General features: G+C 44.0%; 1 protein-coding gene across 2 annotated transcripts in view; it reads right to left on the reverse strand.

The window, feature by feature from the left end:
* The window catches only part of VPS53 (VPS53 subunit of GARP complex), a 202,642-nt gene extending 181,588 nt beyond the window's left edge, over positions 1 to 21,054 (reverse strand). For both annotated transcript variants that reach the window (XR_007499610.1, XM_049782265.1), the window contains exons 1-3: positions 20,863 to 21,054; positions 12,086 to 12,166; positions 48 to 97 (exon numbers count right to left, since the gene is read on the reverse strand). Coding sequence is in view for 1 of the 2 variants with exons in the window: in XM_049782265.1 (XP_049638222.1) it covers positions 48 to 97; positions 12,086 to 12,166; positions 20,863 to 20,949 (218 nt within the window). In the remaining variant the exon portion in view is untranslated. The remainder of the gene's footprint in view (positions 1 to 47; positions 98 to 12,085; positions 12,167 to 20,862) is intronic.
* Between the last annotated feature and the right edge of the window lie 352 nt (positions 21,055 to 21,406).

The following is a 21,406-nucleotide window of genomic DNA, read 5'->3' on the forward strand; positions in this document are numbered from 1 at the left end:
TAACATACTTTTCATTAATTAATCAATCATTATATTATGCCACTTACCTTATTTTTAGTCTAATTTTGTTCACGACTTCATCTATGTTTGCCAGAGACTACCGAGAAAAAAAAAGAGTGTCAGTTAGAATTTTACTTTCTAGAATTCCCTTTTATAAGATCCAAAAAATATTACACAATAAGATATAATGTTTATTTACAACTGACTAGTTAAAAACAGATACAGACCACAAAAAGTAAACTTGGTTTTTGCTTTTGTATTTGGGCCATACAAACAAGACCATGGACAAATCTTACTAATAAAATATTACATAAAAACAAACCCCAAAGAGCATCTACTTTATGATTCATTTGTGTAGTACAGAGGTAAAACTATTTTTTATATTAAAAGTGGCACGAGGGGCAGAAGCAAAAGAACAATAGGTAGGGTGCTTGCCTTGTACATAACCAACCTGGGTTCAATCGTCAGCACAACCAAGAGTGATTCCTCAGTGAGAGTCAGTGTAACCCCTACTCATCACCAACTATGGCCCCAAAAATTTTAAATAAAATAAATAAAAGTCTTATTATGTTTGGTCTATGTGAAATAATTTTCTGGAAATGCATCAAGTTGCACACCTAATGCGTATGTACTCCACATTGTTGTAACTTAATAAAGTACATTTTTTTTCTAAGATAATAAGCCTATTCTGGGGCCGGAGAGATAGCATGGAGGTAACGCATTTGCCTTTCATGCAGAAGGTCAGTGGTTCGAATCCTGGCGTCCCGTATGGTCCCCTGAGCCTGCCAGGAGCGATTTCTGAGCATAGAACCAGGAGTAACCCCTGAGCGCTGCCGGGTATGACCCAAAAACCAAATAATAATAATAATAATAATAATAATAAGCCTATTCAAAGAAAAGTCAAGAACTAGGCCACATGCTTAGCTTAGGATTCCTGTATTTGTTTGATTTCCAGAACATGGTCCACAAACAATTGCCAGGTGTGACCCCCAAATACAAAAACAAGAAAGGACTCAGAGAGGTAGTACAGCAAGTTAAGGTGGACTATCGCTTGTGTTGAATGTGGCCAACCCCAGTTTGATCCCAGGCATCCTATATGGCCCCCAGAGCACCACCAGGCATGATTCCTAAGGGCAGACCCAGGAGTAACCCAGGTATCACCAGGTATGCAATAAATAAATAAATAAATAAACAAACAACAAACAACATAATAAAAAGGCAAAGTTCAAGGACAAACTCTGGTGGTTATAATCTATGCTAATAATTATAATCCATGGGTAGAGACAAAGTATAGCAAATAAAAGGTGTTTGCCTTGCTGCACACAGGCAACTTGGGTTCAATCTCCAGCACTACACGTGGTCCCCAAGCACATGTGACTTCTATCACAGAACCAGGGGTTGTTTCTAGCAATGCCAGGTGTGCCCTCTGCCCACCAAAAACAAACAAAAAATCCTAATAATCTACAGAACCAGTAGTCGCTAGAATCTATAAAAAGGAGAAAATCTTCAAGTTTTACTTATCTGTAACTCTGAGATTTTTCAAACTGCCCTACAAAGAATATGTACAACTAATTACAACAAAATTACTTCTATTTTTAAAACAATAGAAGTAATTATTTTTAATCCAACAGGAGTAATTAGGGTGTTGTAGGAATAGATTTTTATAAAATCAAATGGACTACTTCCAATTTGGGTTGGGAGAAAATGTGAGGAAATGGTGCCCCCTAGTGGAAAGAGACAGAACAAAATTCTATAGCAGCATTTTAACTCGAGTTCCCAAAAGACAAAAACTTTCTAAATTCTTTTTCCTAATCCCAAAGCAGATCCATACATTACTTACAAAATAATTTGGTGTGATGTAGAAATTGTTTTTAAATTGCTAATAACAATCTCTGCTGGCAAAGAACAATCAGAAACTTGCTAATTTTAGATTTGGCAAGAGAACTAGGTCAGAGTTTGAGAAGTTAGACTAGGCTGTTCACATTTTGCCTACTGCTCTGATAAAACCAATGTTTACTCAGAACTTTCATAAATCCAGGAAAAGTCTAATGTAAACATGAATCTCAGAAAATGAGAGCGGGGCCGGGCGGTGGCGCTAAAGGTAAGGTGTCTGCCTTGCCAGCGTTAGCCTAGGACGGACCTCGGTTCGATCCCCGGTGTCCCATATGGTCCCCCAAGCCAGGAGCGACTTCTGAGCGCATAGCCAGGAGTAACCCCTGAGCGTTACCGGGTGTGGCCCAAAAACCAAAAAAAAAAAAAAAAAAAAAGAAAATGAGAGTTGGGGGCCAGAGAGATAGCATGGAGGTAGTGCATTTGCCTTGCATGCAGGAGGACAGTGGTTTGAATCCTGGCATCCCATATGGTCCCCTGAGCCTGCCAGGAGCGATTTCTGAGCGTAGAGCTAAGAGTAACCACCACCCAAAAAAAAAAAAAAAAATGTTACTTTAGTCAAGAAATCTATTGATATGTCTGTCACTTCCATGCTGAACTGAGTAGAAAGCACCACTATCGTAATTAAATTTCGTTGTCAGAAGACAAAGGTTTAGGCCAATTTCTCTCCCAACTTGCTGAATTATGTCTAGAGGGAAAACTGTTTACTGTCTCTAAGTTTCTATTTCCTCAAGGACAAAATGGTGAGCGTAAGTATTCTTCCTTATTTAAATCTGCTAGAATCCATTCCTCAAAGAATAAAGGAAAAAACTGGGGCCCAAGTGATAATACAGCAGGGAGGGCATTTGCCTTGCATGAAGCCGACCCACATTCAAGATCCAGTACCCCACAACCTGCCAGGAATGATCCTAAGTGCAGAGCTGGTAGTAAGCACTGGGAACCAAGTGTGGTTCTCCAACACCTCCCACCTCCCCCGCATCCGCTCATCCAAAACTTAAAGTGTTTTAATTACTAGGTCAGAGAGAGTAGAGAAACTAAGGAATTTGCTTTGCATGCCACTGACACTAGTTTGATTTGGTCCCTGGTACAGTCTGATCCCCTGAACACAACTGGGAGTGACCCCTGAACACAGAGCCAGCAATAGTCCCCCCAAACATTGTCAAAAGTGGCCCTCCAAAACTAATAATAAAAAATAAATTTTCAACTATTAAAAACTACTTCCTGATTCTAATGGCAATTTTTGTCAATTATTTTTAAATGAGTAGAACCACTTTTTTTTTTTTGGGGGGGGGGTCACACCCGGCAGTGCTCAGGGGTTACTCCTGGCTGTCTGCTCAGAAATAGCTCCTGGCAGGCACGGGGGACCATATGGGACACTGGGATTCGAACCAACCACCTTTGGTCCTGGAGCGGCTGCTTGCAAGGCAAACGCCGCTGTGCTATCTTTCCAGGCCCGAGTATAACCACTTTTACTCCAACAGAATAAAATCACTATCAGTAAAACTGGGGGGGGGGCCACACCCAGTGGCGTGCAGGGGTTCTCCTGGCTCTGGGGTCAGAAATCACTCTTGGCAGGCTCGGGGGACCATATGGGATGCCCGGATTCGAACCACAGTCGGCCACTTGCAAGATAAATGCCCTACCACTGTGCTATCTCTCCAGCCCCCCACTATCTAAAAAAAAAAAAATTTTTTTTTGGTGTTTGGGCACATCGGGTGGCACTAGGAGGTTACTCCTGGCTCTGTGCTCAGAAATCGCTCCTGGCAGGCACTGGGGACCATATGGGATGCCGGAATTTGAACCACCACTGATCCACTTGCAAGGCAAACAAACCCCTACTGCTGTGCTCTCTCTCTGGCCCACTATCAGTTATCTTTTTTTTTTTTTTTTTTTTTTTTTGGTTTTTGGGTCACACCCAGCAGCACTCAGGAGTTACTCCTGGCTCCACACTCAGAAATAGATCAGAAATTGCTCCTGGCAGGCTCAGGGGACTATATGGGATGCCAGGATTCAAACCACCGGCTTTCTGCATGCAAGGCAAATGCCCTACCTCCATGCCATCTCTCCAGCCCCTCAGGGCTCATTTTTGATTCTAAAGTCAGGAATCACTACTGGTGGTGCTCAGTGTGTACCCGGAACAAAAGAACAACATGTGTGTACCCGGAACAAAGCCCAGTTAGTCATGCGCAAGGCAAATGCCCTACTTACTGAACTATCTCTCCAGCCTAAATATGTAGGTTTTTAAAAATTCAAATTGAGGGATTAAGGAGATAGTACAGCAAGGAAGAAAGGCATTCTTAATGAGCTTATTAGTCTTTGTGTTAGGGGATTCTTTTGTCTTTGTTTCTGGTAGAAGACAGGGATTGAACTCAGAGCCTCACAAAACTGAAGCATGTACCTGGTTACTGAGTTCTACTCCTAACACCAATATTAGCTTTTAAAATCGATTTTCGGAGCTGAGGCCTTCCAGGAGTGATCCCTGAACACACAGCCAGGAGTCATCCCTGAGCACTACTGGCGTGGGCCAAAAATCTAAAAATAAAATAAATTTTATCTGAATTTCCCTTTCATACCTGTAATGAAAATACCACGTAGTTATCTTCAGTTTCTAGCCAAAAGAACAAGCAGGTAAGTGTTACCAAGCATGCATGATCTTCAGAACCATCTCGGAACCTCTGTTAAAGAGATCTATCTGTACCTGATCCCTTAGACCTGGTTAGTTAGATATAACTAGGGATTAGCATGGAGGTAAGGCATTTGCCTTTCATGTAGAAGGTCGGTGGTTCAAATCCCAGCATCCCATATGGTCCCCCGAGCCTGCCAGGAGCGATTTCTGAGCATAGAACCAGGAATAACCCCTGAGCGCTGTCGGGTGTGACCCAAACACCAAAAAAGAAAAAAAGAAAGAAAGAAAGAAAGAAATAACTAGGGAACTGCTCCAGTTGGACAATGAAAGACGAGTTAGAAAGACAAGCAGGGGGCCGGAGAGATAGCACAGCAGTAGGGCATGAAGAGACCCAGGACAGACGGTGGTTCAAATCCCAGCATCCCATATGGCCCCCAAGCCTGCCAGGACCGATTTCTGAGAGCAGAGCCAGGAGTAACTCATGAGTGCCACCAGGAGTTACCCAAAGACCCAAAAACAAAACAAAAAGAAAAAAGAAAAGACAAACAGCCCTTCTCTGACTAACATTTAATGCATCTGACATACTATCCTCTCATAGGTTTGACCTAGAACTATCTGATCTTAGTACATAGATCTTAAATCATCTAAACTCATAATTTCTTTTTTTTTTTGGTTTTTGGGCCACACCCGGTAACACTCAGGGGTTACTCCTGGCTATGCGCTCAGAAGTTGCTCCTGGCTTGGGGGACCATATGGGACACCAGGGGATCGAACCAAGGTCCGTCCAAGGCTAGCGCAGGCAAGGCAGGCGCACCTTACCTTTAGCGCCACCACCTGGCCCCTAAACTCATAATTTCTAAGTATTTATTCTCTGTATGCTCATGAAAAACACTGATGGTCTTCTTTTTTCTTAATAATAATTTCTTTATTTAAGCACCATGGTTACAAACATGTTTGTAGTTGGATTTCAGCCATAAAATGCACACACACACCCCATACCATAATCATCTTAAAATTTAAGATTTACAGCCTGGAGAGATAGCACAGCAGCATTTGCCTTGCAAGAAGCCGATCCAGGACCAAAGGTGGTTGGTTCGAATCCCGGTGTCCCATATGGTCCCCGTGCCTGCCAGGAGCTATTTCTGAGCAGACAGCCAGAAGTAATCCCTGAGCAACACCAGGTGTGGCCCAAAAAAAAAAAAATTAAGATTTACAGGGCCAGAGCAATAGCAAGTGGGTAGGGTGTTTTCTTTGTATGCAGTTAACCCAGGTTCCATCCCTGGGAGTGACCCAAAACAAACAAAACAAAGATCTATCATTCTATTCTTTTTTTTGTTTTGTTTTGTTTTGTTTTTTGTTTTGGTTTGGTTTTTGGTTTTTGGGTCACACCCGGCAGCGGCTCAGGAGTTACTCCTGGCTTTATGCCCAGAAACTGCTCCTGGTAGGTTTGGGGAACCATATGGGATATGGGGATTTGAACTACCATCCTTCTGTGTCTAAGGCAAATGCCTTACTGCTGTACTGTCTCTCTGGCCCCTTGTTGTTTTATTTTTTTAATTTTTCCATAGTCAGCAGTGCTCAGGGATTACTTCTGGCTCTGTGCTCAGAAATCGCTCCTGACAGGCTCAGGGGATCATATGGGATGCCAGGGATCCAACCCGTGCCCGTCCCAAGTCAGCACTGTGCAAAGCAAAAGCCCTACCATTGTGCTATCATCACTCCAGTCCCTATCATTCTATTCTTGAAAGAAGTGTATACCAAACTATGAAAAATTATGGGTACACTACTCATGCAGCTGCAAATGGCAATCTCAGGAGGAAAGAGCAGGCCAAGTCCCTGCCCTGCCAAAGACACAGCAGCTGCACCCACCATCCACAAGTGCCAATTCACCAATGGCCCAGCTTCACCGCTCCTCTACAGCTCTCTGCAGAAACACCAATCTGACCAAAACTCCATGTATGCAGGTATTTGGGCTAATATCATGAGGACTTTTTTGAAGTGAGAGCAGGCACCCTCTCCCAACCTTCTCATACTTCCAGAAGGCTTGGCAGCCAAAAACACACCCCACAAAAGCCACAGTATCAGCAATAGTGCTTGAAATTCTTGGACCATGGCTGCATTCATGGCCACCTAATGTGTATCTGAAGTCACCTAATGTTCCAAAACAAAAGAAGTAACAGAATAATCAACTAGCAACAAAAGGGGCCGGAGAGATAGCATGGAGATAAGGCAATCGCCTTGCATGCAGAAGGACAGTGGTTCGAATCCCAGCATCCCATATGGTCCCCCGAGCCTGCCAGGAGCGATTTCTGAGCCAGGAGGAACCCCTGAGCTCTGCCGGGTGTGACTCAAAACCAAAAGAAAAAAAAAAATAGCAACAAGAACATACTAAATCTTCTGACAATGACTTAATCATTGCAAGATACAATAATTTTCACAAATTTTCTTATTGCTGTACTTTTTCTTCTTTCTTTTCTTTTTTCCTTATTAATAATTCTCCCATTTACCCGGAAACAAATGCATTATGATCAACTATGTAATACACGTAATTTATATTTTATTATGTGTATATTTTATATATAATATATAGTATAATACATGTGCATCATAGATGAATGTATGTCATATATTTATGTTATATGTGTACTATAAATTATATAATGTATATAGTATTATTATAGCACACTATTACTTTTTTTAATATATATACATTTAAAATTGTTCAACTGATAAATACATCAAGATATGATATGGTTTCATTTATTACATATGTGCTATACATTATGTAATTATTTATGACTTGGTTTTATTCATTCAACATAAATTTTAAACTTCATGTATTTGCAGATGCATATAGTTCTTTCACTTTATTGCTATATGTGTTATTTGAGGACTACAACCTGAATTAACATGAGTTTTCCAACATATTCTCTCACTCAAGAGCATTTGGATTGCTTTCACATTTTATTATGAAGTGGTGATGCTGGGGGCTGGAGAGATAGCATGGAGTTAGCGTGTTTGCCTTGCATGCAGAAGGAGGTGGTTCAAATCCCAGCATCCCATATGGTCCCCCGAGCCTGCCAGGAGCAATTTCTGAGCGTAGAGCCAGGAGTGACCCCTGAGTGCTGCTGGGTGTGACCCCCCCAAAAAAAGTGTATGGATGAAATGGTGATGCTATGAATATCATTAATGCAATAACTATGCAAGACTCCAAGGCATCAGTTGCAAAAGTTGTATCACAATGCATGAGAATGGTCAATTCAAATTGTATTTTAAAGTTGGTTAAGCAATTTAACCTACCTTAATATAATAAAAAGTACTTTTTAAATATAAAAAAAAATTAGGGGCAGGAGCAATAGCACAGCGGGTAGGGCGTTTGGCTTGCATGCGGCCAACTTGGGGTCAATCCCCAGCATCCCATATGGTACCCGAGCCTGCTAAGAGCAATTTCTGAGTACAGAGCCAGGAGTAACCCTGAGCACCTCTAGGTGTGGCCCAAAAACTGGAAAAAAAGAAAGATTTAAAAAGAGTTAAAAGGGAGGCCGGAGAGATAGCATGGAGGTAAGGCATTTGCCTTTCATGCAGAAGGTCATCAGTTCGAATCCGGGTTCCCATATGGTCCCCCGTGCCTGCCAGGAGCAATTTCTGAGCATGGAGCCAGGAGTTTCCCCTGAGCACTGCCGGGTGTGACCCAAAAACCACAAAAAAAAAAAAAAATGAAGAGTTAAAAGAACTGATTAAACATGTCACTTCTTCCCATTCATTCTAGTCCTTCCCATGGGGTTTGGGTTAAAAGATGAACTAACTATTGCATGTAATCCTGGCTGGAGAAATTAAGCAAACCCTATGCCAGAAATGTTCTGAGTTTCCTAAGAAGTTTCACTACACATCATCATGTACTCAGATCTGTAATCCAATAATCACATTTTCTGGAACTTTGTACCCTTCCCCTACCTGCCCCTTTTAAACTGGTATCACATAGACCTCTGAGCAATATGAGGGAGTGGCTCCCAAGCACTTCCTGTATGACCCCAAAACAAAAACAAAGCTGTAAAAACAAAACTCGATGAGAGTCTCAGTTCACCTCTCTGGAGAGAAGCCACCATGCCACTTTCTTTCGTTCTGAGTAAGCCAAGCAGAGCCCTGATAAATCCTCTGTACTGAATATAGATTTCGGACCCCTAGTGGGACAATACTTGTTAGACAGATCAGACAATGTTCCCTCCTCAACCTGCACTCCTCACTCTGTTCTCATTACCATACAAATACAACAAACAAAATAAAAACAAAAGCAAACTAGAATGTTTCTCCAGTTCTTTCCTTATATTCCCTGTATATGATGGGGCACTCTCTGCCATTCAAATCTTTTTTATTTTATTATTTTTTTTTTTTTAGCCATTCAAATCTTGACCAACCAGGCTAGTAGTTCAAAGGAAAGGCCCCAGAATAGTATAGCTTGGGCCCCATGGTGCCTCACATAAAACATGTGCTTTGGGCCCGGAGAGATAGCACAGCGGCGTTTGCCTTGCAAGCAGCCGATCCAGGACCAAAGGTGGTTGGTTCGAATCCCGGTGTCCCATATGGTCCCCCGTGCCTGCCAAGAGCTATTTCTGAGCAGACAGCCAGGAGGAACCCGAGCACTGCCGGGTGTGGCCTAAAAACCAAAAAAATAAAATAAAATAAATAAAAAAATAAAAAAACACGTGCTTTAGGGGCTGAAGAGAGAGCACAGCAGTAGGGCTTTGGCCTTGTATGCAGACAGATGGTGATTCGAATCCTGGCATCCCATACGGTCCCCCGAGCCTGCCAGGGGCGATTTCTGAGCATAGAGCCAGGAGTGACTCCTGAGTGCTACCAGGTGTGACCCAAAAATAAACAAACAAACAAAAAACCATGTGCTTTAACTACTGGACTACCAAACAGGCCTCTCACTCCCCCCACTTTGAGGCTGTTCTAAGTTTATTCGAAACTACCTTCAATTGGGCCAGAGCGAGTGCAGCAGGTAAGGCATTTTATTGCACATGGGTGACCTGGGTTCACAGGAGTATACCGTGGGAAACCACCAGCTAAGCACCACAACAACAAAATGAGCTCTACAACAAGAATGGGAGCAAGCTCTACCGCAAAAGTATGAAAAAAAAAAAAGGGGGCCGGGCGGTGGCGCTAAAGGTAAGGTGCCTGCCTTGCCTGCGCTAGCCTTGGACGGACCTCGGTTCGATCCCCGGTGTCCCATATGGTCCCCCAAGCCAGGAGCAACTTCTGAGCACATAGCCAGGAGTAACCCCTGAGCGTTACCGGGTGTGGCCCAAAAACCAAAAAAAAAAAAAAAAAAAGTATGAAGGGATCAGAGAGATAATACAGAGAGATAGCACAGCGGTAGGGCATTTGCCTTGCACGCAGCCAATCCAGGATGGACAGCGGTTCAAATCCCAGCATCCCATATGGTCCCTCGAGCCTGCCAGGAGTGATTTCTGAGTGCAAAGCCAGGAATAACCCCTGAGCACCATCAGGTGTGACCCAAAAAACAAACAACAACCAAAGAAAAACAAAAAAACACACAGCAGATAAGGCACTTACCTTTCACACGGCCAACTTGAGTTGGTCATATGGTCTCCCAGCCCCACCAGAAATGATCCTGAGCATAGAGCCAGGGGTAAATTCTGAGCACAGCCAGCTATGGCCCCAAAAAATCAAACAAAGCAGGACCCTAAGAAGTGTAGGGGCTGAGAAATGATGAAATTTTTTAGGTTGTTGTAACTGAATGAAATGGAATTAGGAGATGAGATGCTAAGTGAAGTGGCTCAAAAGTAAAGATAGGGGCCTGAGAGATAGCATGGAGGTAAGGCGTTTGCCTTTCATGCAGGAGGTCATTGTTTCAAATCCCGGTGCCCCATATGGTCCCCCATGACTGCCAGGAGCAATTTCTGAGCCTGGAGCCAGGAATAACCCCTGAGCACTGCCAGGTGTAACCCAAAAACCACACACACAAAAAAAAAGTAGGGCCCGGAGAGATAGCACAACGCCGTTTGCCTTGCAAGCAGCCGATCCAAGACCAAAGGTGATTGGTTCGAATCCCGGTGTCCCATATGGTCCCCCGTGCCTGCCAGGAGCTATTTCTGAGCAGACAGCCAGGAGTAACCCCTGAGCACCGCCGGGTATGGCCAAAAAAAAAAAAAAAAAAAAAGTAAAGATAAACACCAGATGATTCCACTCATATGTGCAATATTAAAAAACAAAGAAAGGCTTAGATAATACCCAATGACTAGGGGAGGAGAAAGCAGAGACTGTGGGGAAATAGTGGAGTGAATCTTGAAACACTGGGAGGGATTAATGAACAACTCTGTAGCTGTGAAATAAGACTTCAATAGAACAATAAACTATGATATTTCTTTCTTTTTGTTTTGTTTTGGTGCTCAGGGATTACTCCTGGCTATCTACTCAGAAATAGCTCCTGGCAGACATGGGGGACCATATGGGATGCTGGGATTTGAACCACTGTCCATCTGGATTGGCTGCGTGCAAGGCAAATGCACCTTAGGTCCTGGGTCAGCTGCTTGCAAGGCAAACGCTGCTGTGCTCTCTCTCCGGCCCCAAACTATGATATCTCAAAGAAAATGAATTTAAAATAAATTTAAAGTAGTGGAACCAGAGAGATATGATAGAGAGAAAAGTGCTTGCCTTGCAAACTATCATCTTAGGTTTAATTCCCAGTACCACATATGTTCCCAAAAGCACTGCTAGGAGTAACCCCTGAGCACAGAGCCAAAAGTAAGCCCTCGGCACTGCTGGGTCTGACTCAAAAAGCAAACAAAAAACCCACACAATATAATACCATTTTCCAACATTATTTTAAAATGTAAAAATCCTGGGATTGGAGAAATAGTAGGGTAGGACACTTGTTGCAGCCAACTTGGGTTCAACCCCCTGCATTCAAATGGTTCCCCAAACACTGCCATGATTAAATCCTGAGCATATAATCAGGAATAACCATTGAACATTGTCAGATGTGACCCATAACCAAAAATTAATAAACCCATTAGGAAAGTTTAAGAGAAGAAAAGTGCTTGGAAAGATAAATGCAAAACAATGATAGGAATTATTAGCTCTATTCTCAAGTATCCAACTTTATACTTCCATCCAGATAGCCCAAATATGCTCAATGAGTTCCTTCACCCTACTCTTCATTCAACCCTGGCTTCCTTCTTACTCCCACAGTGGATAAAAAGTACCCAGTCATAGTCAGTCTTTCAAACTTGAGCACAAATCTCAAAATTCATAATTGGTCTCAAACTGCTCAACTTAATTGCCATTTCCTCTAGCGCCACCACTCCGGCCTCCTAAGGGTTCAATTTTAAGTAATTTGCTCACTATACAAAGAATTCTATGCTAATAGTATTTGGTATTAGCTAATCCTCAACTGGTCACAAAGGCACTTGACTTGAATTTTACTCATGGTTTTTCCAGGTTCTAAAATATCTGGAGGCACAATAACAGAACACACTGATCATAAGATTAACTCAGGATGGGTCAGGATGTGCTAAAATGAAGAAAACCTGAAACTGCACTTACTTGCTCCGTTGGGAAGAGGGTATTGATATACTCCACAGCATTGAAATCTGCTCGATCTAGTGGATCCTGGCTTGGAAATACCTAAATGAAAACAAAGGGTTACAAAATAACTCATTTTGAAAAAGTAAATGGCTGCCAATACTTCCCAGGTAGCCCAGTCTAGGTAGACACCGTGTGTGTGTGTGTGTGTGTGTGTGTGTGTGTGTGTGTGTGTGTGTGTGTGTGTGTGTGTGTGTGTGTGTGTGTGTGTGAGAGAGAGAGAGAGAGAGAGAGAGAGAGAGAGAGAGGAGATACTCAGATTTCCCTTTCTGCATGTGTGTGTGTGTGTGTGAGAGAGAGAGAGAGAGAGAGAGAGAGATACTCAGCTTTCCCTTTCTGCGTGTGTGTGTGAGAGAGAGAAAGAGAGAGAGAGAGAGAAACTCAGATTTCCCTTTCTGCATGAACCACGGCAGCCCAATGCCATATTCTATACCCTTGATGGCAAACCTATGGCACGAGAGCCAGCTGTGACACTCGAAGGCTGTGCAGCTGGCATGCGGGAAGGTCCACAATTAAGATATGTGGAGCGGCTGGAGGCAAGTATGCCGGTGTCTGCTTTGCAGCTCACCTGGCAACAGGGCCGGACTGGCCATTGGAAGGACCAGGCATTCTTTGGTTTTCTGCAGCAGTTTGGGCACTCAGGCTCAAAAAGGTCAGCCATCACTGTATACCCTAAGACAGATGGCCCAGCTCTACAACCTAACCTCATCAAACTTTCAAGACACAATTTTTTTTAGATCTATAAATCCTTAACCATGTGAAAGCATGACACCTCAGTATCCTAAAATAGTGCCAGCCCAAAATTATCACAGGAAATCTGATGGGAAAGTTACACAGTAATCTACCAACCTCAGTGAGCCTAAACAGTACAAGTCTCAACTTAGCACCAACCACAGCCTTAGACACTGACTTTAGTAACACTATGAAGAAATATGACAAACAGGGCCCGGAGAGATAGCACAGCGGCGTTTGCCTTGCAAGCAGCGGATCCAGGACCAAAGGTGGTTGCTTCGAATCCCGGTGTCCCATATGGTCCCCCGTGCCTGCCAGGAGCTATTTCTGAGCAGACAGCCAGGAGTAACCCCTGAGCATCGCCGAGTGTGGCCCAAAAAACAAAAAAAAAAAAAAAAAAAGAAATATGACAAACATTTCAAATTGACAATTGTTGATCTAAGTTCTGATAATCCCATTTGTCGTTGTGTTGTAATGAACAATATGAAGTAAATTTGTGCCTGCATGGAGGCAGATTATGGTGGTGGGTGGGAAACTGGGGACACTGGTGAAGGAAAGGTCACACTGGTGGTAGGATAGGTGTATGAATATGTAATGCCTGAAATGACTAAATTATGAACAACTTGCTAAATCATGGTGTTATAATAAAAATTAGAAGAAAAATAAGAGAAATAGAAGCAGTAAGGTTAAAGGTCTATTTAACCTTTTCTTTGTTTGATTGGTTTTGGTTTTTGGGCCACATCCAGAGGCACTAGGGATTATTCCTGACTCTGTGCTCAGAAATTACTCCTGGCAGGCTCGGGGGACCATATGGTATGCCAGAGATCAAACCCAGATACGTCCCGGGTTTAATTAAATTTTACCAATGTTATCACTGCCAAATGCTGTATTTTCTCATGATCTTCATTCCAAGTATTTTTCCCTCCTTTAAAATTATTTCCCTCCTTGGGGCCGGTGAGGTGGCGCTAGAGGCAAGGTGTCTGCCTTGCAAGTGCTAGCCAAGGAAAGGACCATGGTTTGATCCCCCGGTGTCCCATATGGTCCTCCGAAGCCAGCGGCAATTTCTGATTGCGTAGCCAGGAATAACCCCTGAGCATCAAACGGGTGTGACCAGAAAAACAAAAAAAAAAAAAAAAATTTATTTCCCTCCTTTAAGTTATTCTCAATTCTAATAAATTTCAATTTTCAACGAAAAAATTCTTGAGAAAAAAATAACAAAACTCATTTTCTGTCTTATATTTCTTTCTTCCATAATAGGTGGTAAATTCCTTTAAGAAAAAAATTAACTTTTTTCATTTTACAATGTTTCACACAAGACAATAAAATACCTATTGGGCCAGAGCAATAGCACAGCAGGAAGGGCATTTCCCTTGCATGCCAGCCAACCTAGGTTCAGGTTCAGGTTCGATAAAATAAAATAAAATATTGAATAACAGTACCAGAGAAAGAGAGAATAGAGGGGGCCGGGCGGTGGCGCTAAAGGTAAGGTGCCTGCCTTGCCTGCGCTAGCCTCGGAAGGACCGCGGTTCGATCCCCCGGCGTCCCATATGGTCCCCCAAGCCAGGAGCAACTTCTGAGCGCATAGCCAGGAGTAACCCCTGAGCGTCACCGGGTGTGGCCCAAAAACCAAAAAAAAAAAAAAAAAAAAAGAGAGAATAGAGGGACTAGCCTTGCATTCAGTCATACCCAGTTTAATCCCAGGCAATGCAGATGGTCTCCTGAGTAGCCATGAACACTGATGGATATGACCCCAAAATTGTAACACATACACACAAATCTTTTTGTTTGGCTAGGTATTTGTGTTTGTTTTGGGGGGGGGCCACACAAGGCGATGTTCAGGAGTTACCCTAGTTCTACACTAAGAAATCACTGTTGATGGTGCCTGAGAACCATATGAGATGCTAGGAATTGAACCCTCACTGACTGCATGCAAGGCAAGCACCTTACCCACTGTAATATCTTTCCAGACCCAAATCCTTCATTTTATTTTCTTTTTTTTTTTTTTTTTTTTTTTTTTTTGGTTTTTGGGCCACACCCAGTAGTGCTCAGGGGTTACTCCTGGCTGTCTGCTCAGAAATAGCTCCTGACAGGCACGGGGGACCATATGGGACACTGGGATTCGAACCAACCACCTTTGGTCCTGGATTGGCTGCTTGCAAGGCAAACGCCGCTGTGCTAACTCTCCGGGCCCCAAATCCTTCATTTTCAACATCTATAACATTAACATCATAGTACAATTAAATAGAAGTGTAGCCTGTACAGGAGGTAAGGCACTTTGATTCACATCACTATATATGATCATCTGAGCACCACGGATGTAGCCCCAAAATAAACAAATGTGCAATTTTGGAGTTTCCACATGATCTCTAGATGTTTTTGTTTTTGTTTTTGCTTTTTTGGGCCACACCCGGTAATGCTCAGGGGTTACTCCTGGCTATGTGCTGAGAAGTTGCTCCTGGCTTGGGGGACCATATGGGACACTGGGGGATCGAACCGCGGTCCGTCCAAGGCTAGCGCAGGCAAGGCAGGCACCTTACCTTTAGCGCCACCGCCCAGCCCCCATGATCTCTAGATGTAACATGATCTCTAGAACAAGGGGCCAGAGCGATAGCACAGCAATAGGGCATTTGCCTTGCACATGGTCTACCTGGGACAAATCCAGATTCAAATCCTGGCATCCCATATGGTCCCCCGAGCCTGCCAGGAAAAATTTCTGAGCACCACCACTGGGTGTGGCCCAATAAGCAAAAAACAACAACAAAATATGCCTAGGACAAGAAAGAATAAGTACTATATAGGCCAGAATGAGAGTTGTACAATGCATAAAGTGCTGCCTTGCACATGACCAACCTGGATTTATTTCCTGGCATTTATATATGGTTCCATGAGCACCGCAAGGAATGATTCTAAGTGCAGAGCCAGAAGTAAGCCTTGGGCATCACCAGGTGTGACTGTCCCTAAAAAAGTGAATACTCACACCTACTGTATGTTAGCAAAGTATTAAACTTGTTATTCATTAAAAAGTACTGGTAGGGGGCCAGAGAGATAGCACAGCGGTAAGGTGTTTGCCTTAGACACAGAAGAACGGTGGTTTGAATCCCCGGCATCCCATATGGTCCCCCGAGTCTGCCAGGAGCGATTTCTGAGCATAGAGCCAGAAGTAAACCCTAAGCACTGGTGACCAAAAAAAAAAGGTGAGTACTGTACACTTCCATATTAAATTAGTTGGCATGCTAATATTTAGGGAGTCTTTGAAAGCAGAATGCATCATATCTTCATGATGTTCAAGCAGCAGAATACACTATGCACTGCAGCAATTTTTCAGAGAGCATGAGGAGAGGGATTTAGCAGAGCAAATTCAAGCAAGCTGCCCTCTGAGAAATATAGCTCAATCTATTGTTACAACTTGAAGAACATGTAAGAAGATTGATTATAAAGGCAGTCAAATGATCCCTGGGTAGTTTTCACCAGCACAAGATAGTTAAAATTTAAAAAGCAAGTTCTTTTCTGACATCGATAATTAAACAATGGTAAAATTCAATCTTATTTCAAATAGTGCAAACGAGCTTCCTAATAAAACCCCTATTAAACAGCAGCCGACTGCACTGTCTAGTTCTTCCATTAGAGCCCACTGGGTCCAAAGAGCACAGGAAGTAGATCCTTTATCTGGTAGCTAGAGTGACTGGGGAAAGCAGTGTGGCTTGAGAAAAGTGAGGGTCAAAACCTTTGACCAGAGGTCCTCACCTAATGTGCCAAAGGCACTTATTATAGAACACCCAAATCTTCCTAGAGCCAAAGATTGTAGTGGGTAAAACAGACCCCATCACCACATATGATCCCCCAAGTCCCATAAGGAATGAACTATAAGATCAGAGCCAGGACTAATTCCTGAACACAACCAGACACCCACCACCCCACATAAAGAAAAAGAGAAAAAAAAAAGGGGGGGGAAAGGAAAGGAAGAAAGGAAGGGAGGGAGGGAGGGAAGGAGGGAAGGAGGGAAGGAGAAGGAAGGAAGGAAGGAAGGAAGGAAGGAAGGAAGGAAGGAAGGAAGGAAGGAAGGAAGGAAGGAAGGAAGGAAGGAAGGAAGGAAGGAAGGAAGGAAGGAAGGAAGGTTGCCTTGTACATGGCCAACTCAGGATGAATTTGAGTTCGATTTCTGGCATCCCATATGGTCCCCCAAACCTGCCAGGAGTGATTTCTGAGCCCAGAGCTAGTAGTAACCCCTGAGCACACCCAGTATTGCCCCCCCAAAAAAAGGAAAATCACATTTACAAATCTATAAATGAGGAAATACAAATAAATTATTTGGTACATGGAAGACCTACAATAATTATTAAAGCTCAATAACTACTACTGCCACTACCAGTACTGTTTTACTTCAAAAACCTATCCAGGGGGCCGGTGAGATAGCACAGCGATAAGGCATTTGCTTTGCACGCAGCTAATTCAAACAGATGGTGGTTCGAATCCCAGCATTCCATATGGTCTCCAGAGCCTGCCAGGAGCGACTTCTGAATGCAAAGCCAAAAGTAAGCCCTGAGCACTCCGGGTGTGACCCAAAAACCAAAAACAAAAAAAAAAAAAAAAATAAAACCCTATCCAGATGAGCCAAAGAGATAGTATGGGGTTAAGGTAGGTGTCTTGCAAGAGACTGACCTAACATATATGGTCACCAGACTACCACAGGAAAGACCCCCAAGCACAAAGCCAGGAGTAGCTCTGGAATACCTTTGGGTATAGCCCAACGATCCCCTTTCTATCTGTCCAAGGCAGGAAAGATTAGTTCAAATGGATTAAGCACATGCTCTACACACAGGAGACCCAGGTTTTAACCTGGTAACACATGGTTCTCCAGGCACTACAGCAGCAATGATCCACAAACACAAGCCAGAAGCATATCCTGAGCAACAAAAGGTGAGACCCCAAACAAACAAAACTATCCAACAGCCATTACGTATGGCATAAGCCTTTTTGTCTTAAAGCAGAGTCCTACCCCCAATTTCTTGAAGATTTTTCTCCCTGTGAAGCGTACCTCTTAGAAGGATCACAATCACTATTTTGAACACCATTAACCCTAAAAGTTTATTACAAAATTTATGGGAATTCATGGGGCTGACGAGGTGGTACTAGAGGTAAGGTGTCTGCCTTGCAAGCGCTAGCCAAGGAAGGACCGCGGTTCGATCCCCCAGTGTCCCATATGGACCCCCCAAGCCAGGGGCAATTTCTGAGCGCTTAGCCAGGAGTAACCCCTGAGCATCAAACGGGTGTGGCCCGAAAAAAAAATTTATGGGAATTCAGGGCCGGAGAGATAGCATGGAGGTAGGGTGTCTGCTTTGCATGCAGGTTGTCATTTGACTCCTGAAATCCCATATGGTCCCCCGAGCCTACCAGGAGTGATTTCTGAGTGTAGATCGAGAAGCAACCCCTGAGTGCTGCAGGGTGTGACCCAAAAACAAAATAAACAAAAACAAATTATAGAAATTCAATAAACTAAAGAGTCCCTTGCAGGGGGCTGGGGCAATAGTACAGCAGGTAGGGTACTTGAGAAAAGTAAGGGTCAAAATTGAGCCAACCTGGGCTTGAACCCCAGCATTCCAAATGGTCCTACAAGCCTGCCAGGAGTGATCCTTAAGGACAGAGCCAAGAATAAGTCCTGAGCACTGCCCCCCCCCCCAAATGATATCCTTCAAATAAAGAGGCTGCCTGAGAATATTCTCCAACTTAAACCAGACTAATTCACTGTAGGAACCCCCAAATGTTCAACATATGAGAAAGAGGTCATTTTTAGATTTCCAGAAGCAATAGACAACAAAAATAAAAATAAACATGGTACCACATCAATTAAAGAAATTTCTTCAGGAGCCAGAGAGATAGCATGGAGGTAGGGTGTTTGCCTTGCATGCAGAAGGACAGTGGTTTAAATCCCAGCATCCCATATGATCCCCCGAGCCTGCCAGGAGTGATTTCTGAGTGTAGAGCCAGGAGTAACCCCTGAGTGTTGCCGGGTGTGACCCCAAAACAAAAACAAAAAAAAGTTTCTTCACATCAAAAGATACATTTGCAAATCTATAAATGAGGCAATGCAAATAAATTATTTGGTATTCATAATAAATTAATAATAAAATGTGGGGCAAAAAGGAACAAATTTTTCCACAAAGAAGACATATGAGGGCCCGGAGAGATAGTACAGCGGTGTTTGCCTTGCAAGCAGCCGATCCAGGACCAAAGGTGGTTGGTTCGAATCCCAGTGTCCCATATGGTCCCCTGTGCCTACCAGGAGCTATTTCTGAGCAGACAGCCAGGAGTAACCCCTGAGCACCGCCGAGTGTGGCCCAAAAACCAAAAACCAAAAAAAAAAAAAAAGAAGAAGAAGACATATGAAAGGCAAATAGGCACATGAGAGGGGGCTGAAGAGATAGCACAGCGGTTGGGCATTTGCCTTGCATGCAGTCAATTCAGGAGGGTTCAGATCCCGGCATCCCATATGATCCCTGTGCCTACCAGGAGCAATTTCTGAGCCCAGAGCCAGGAGTGACCCCAGAGCACAGCTGGGTACAGCCCAAAACCAAACAAACAAACAAAAAAAAAGCACATAAGAAAATGTTTATCATCACTTATTATTATTAGAGAAAGCAAATCAAAACAATGAGATATCCTCTCATGCCAAAGAGAATGGGCATATATCAAAAAGTCTGGAAATAGTGTTGGCAGAGATGTGGTATGAAAGAATCCCTCACTGTTGGTTAGCTGTTATCTGGTTCAACCTCTATTGAAAGCATTTGTGGAGATTTCTCAAAAAAAATTTATGTCAGAGGATCGGAGCAATGACACAGCGGGTAGGGTATTTATTTGCCTTACATGTGGCCAACCTGGGTTCCACTCTGGCATCCCCCCAGTCTGCCAGGAGTGATTTCTGAATGCAGAGCCTCGAGAATAATCCCGAGTGCCACCAAGAGTGGCCCAAAACCCAAAAAGAAATTTTAAAAATAAAAAAAAGTAAGAACAGAACTCCTATATGGCCCAGTGATATATCATTTCTTGGCACCTACCTCCAGAATATAAAAACTTTTAATGCAAAATAATATATGCAAACCCAGGTTCATCACTGCACTTAACACAACAGCCACAATATGAAAACAGTCCAAATGCACAACTATGAATGAACGCTAATAGGAACTATAGGAACTCAGAGAACTGAGTTTTTGGTTGTTTTTTGGTTTATTGGTCTTTTTGGTTTTTGGATCACACCCTGCAGCGCTCGGGGGTGACTCCTGGCTCTACTCTCAGAAATCGCTCCTGGCAGGCTGGGGGGACCATATAGGAATCCGGAATTCGAACCACCGTCCTTCTGCATGCAAAGCAAATGCCTTACCTCCATGCTATCTCTCCGGCCCTGAAGAACTGAGTTTTTTGGGGGAAGGAGGTTCAACTGCATGTTAGTTTGGAACCTTGGGAAAAAGAACTGGGAATGGTGTGGGAATGTGTAAGGCATTTAACATTAACCATTTACCAGTAGTATAAATAAGAACACCTCAATAAAAGATCCAAAGAGAAAAGAAAAAAGAAAAAAAGAAAAGGCATGAGGTCCTTTTCCACACGACTCTCAGCTCTGCTGGCCGCTTCAGAAATCCAAGCTGCCAGTGTCAGGGAGTCCAAATTACTAAGCAGGAGGAGTCCAGCGGGAGACGCTGAAACCTTTGCCAGGATGGTAAAAGAATGAACACCAGCACCTTGCAAATCGCAGGTGCAATACTTTGTGGTCCTTTCCTCGAGTAGGTCCCAGTCTGCAAGAAGCTGCTCCATGGTCCAAACACACCCCTCTCTCTTCTCCAAGCCAAACCGGGCCTAAAAGGGTCGCTCAGGCGCTCGGTCAGAATCCCTTCCCTGCTCCAAACCCTCCTCCTCCTCCTCCTCCTCCTCCAAGCACGCCCATGCCAGCAGCGCCTAAGCCCCATTCTAGGCTCCAAAGACCCCGGTGCCCCGCTCGGGGGCGGGACGCTCACCTGCTCGATGGCCAGCTGCACCTCGGGCGTCAGCTGCAGCACGGCTTCCAGCTCCTCCACAAACTCCAGCTCCTCCTCCTCCATCATTCCGCCGCCACCCGGCCCCGAACGAGACCCGCCACACTTGTCCCACGAGCACCCCCGACACTGCCACCCCAGAGTCGCAGCAGAGCCCGGCGAGCTGGGCGCCGTCAGCCAGACGGGCACTTCCGGGAAGCGGGACTTCCGGGGCCCGGTGCACTCTGGGATCGATCTTGGAGGACTGACCTCTGGTGACCCGGAGGGGCGTGGCCGGGGCAGCCCCGTAGCGCGCAGGCGCGACGCCAGCCCGGCCTCTGCTCTTCGTCTTGCCTGAGGCTCGCGTGCTATGGAGAGGGCCCTGATGTTGACTGGGAGCCTGCCTGGTCACGCATTAAAATAATAATAAATAATAATAATAATAAACCGACTCAAAGCCGGAACCAGAGGACTAAGGACGTGGCCCTTGCTTTGCACGCTCTTGACCTGACTGACACCAGAGGTGATGATCTCTGAGCACAGATCC

This window comes from Suncus etruscus, chromosome 1, assembly GCF_024139225.1.
Source record: "Suncus etruscus isolate mSunEtr1 chromosome 1, mSunEtr1.pri.cur, whole genome shotgun sequence".
NCBI lineage: Eukaryota > Metazoa > Chordata > Mammalia > Eulipotyphla > Soricidae > Suncus > Suncus etruscus.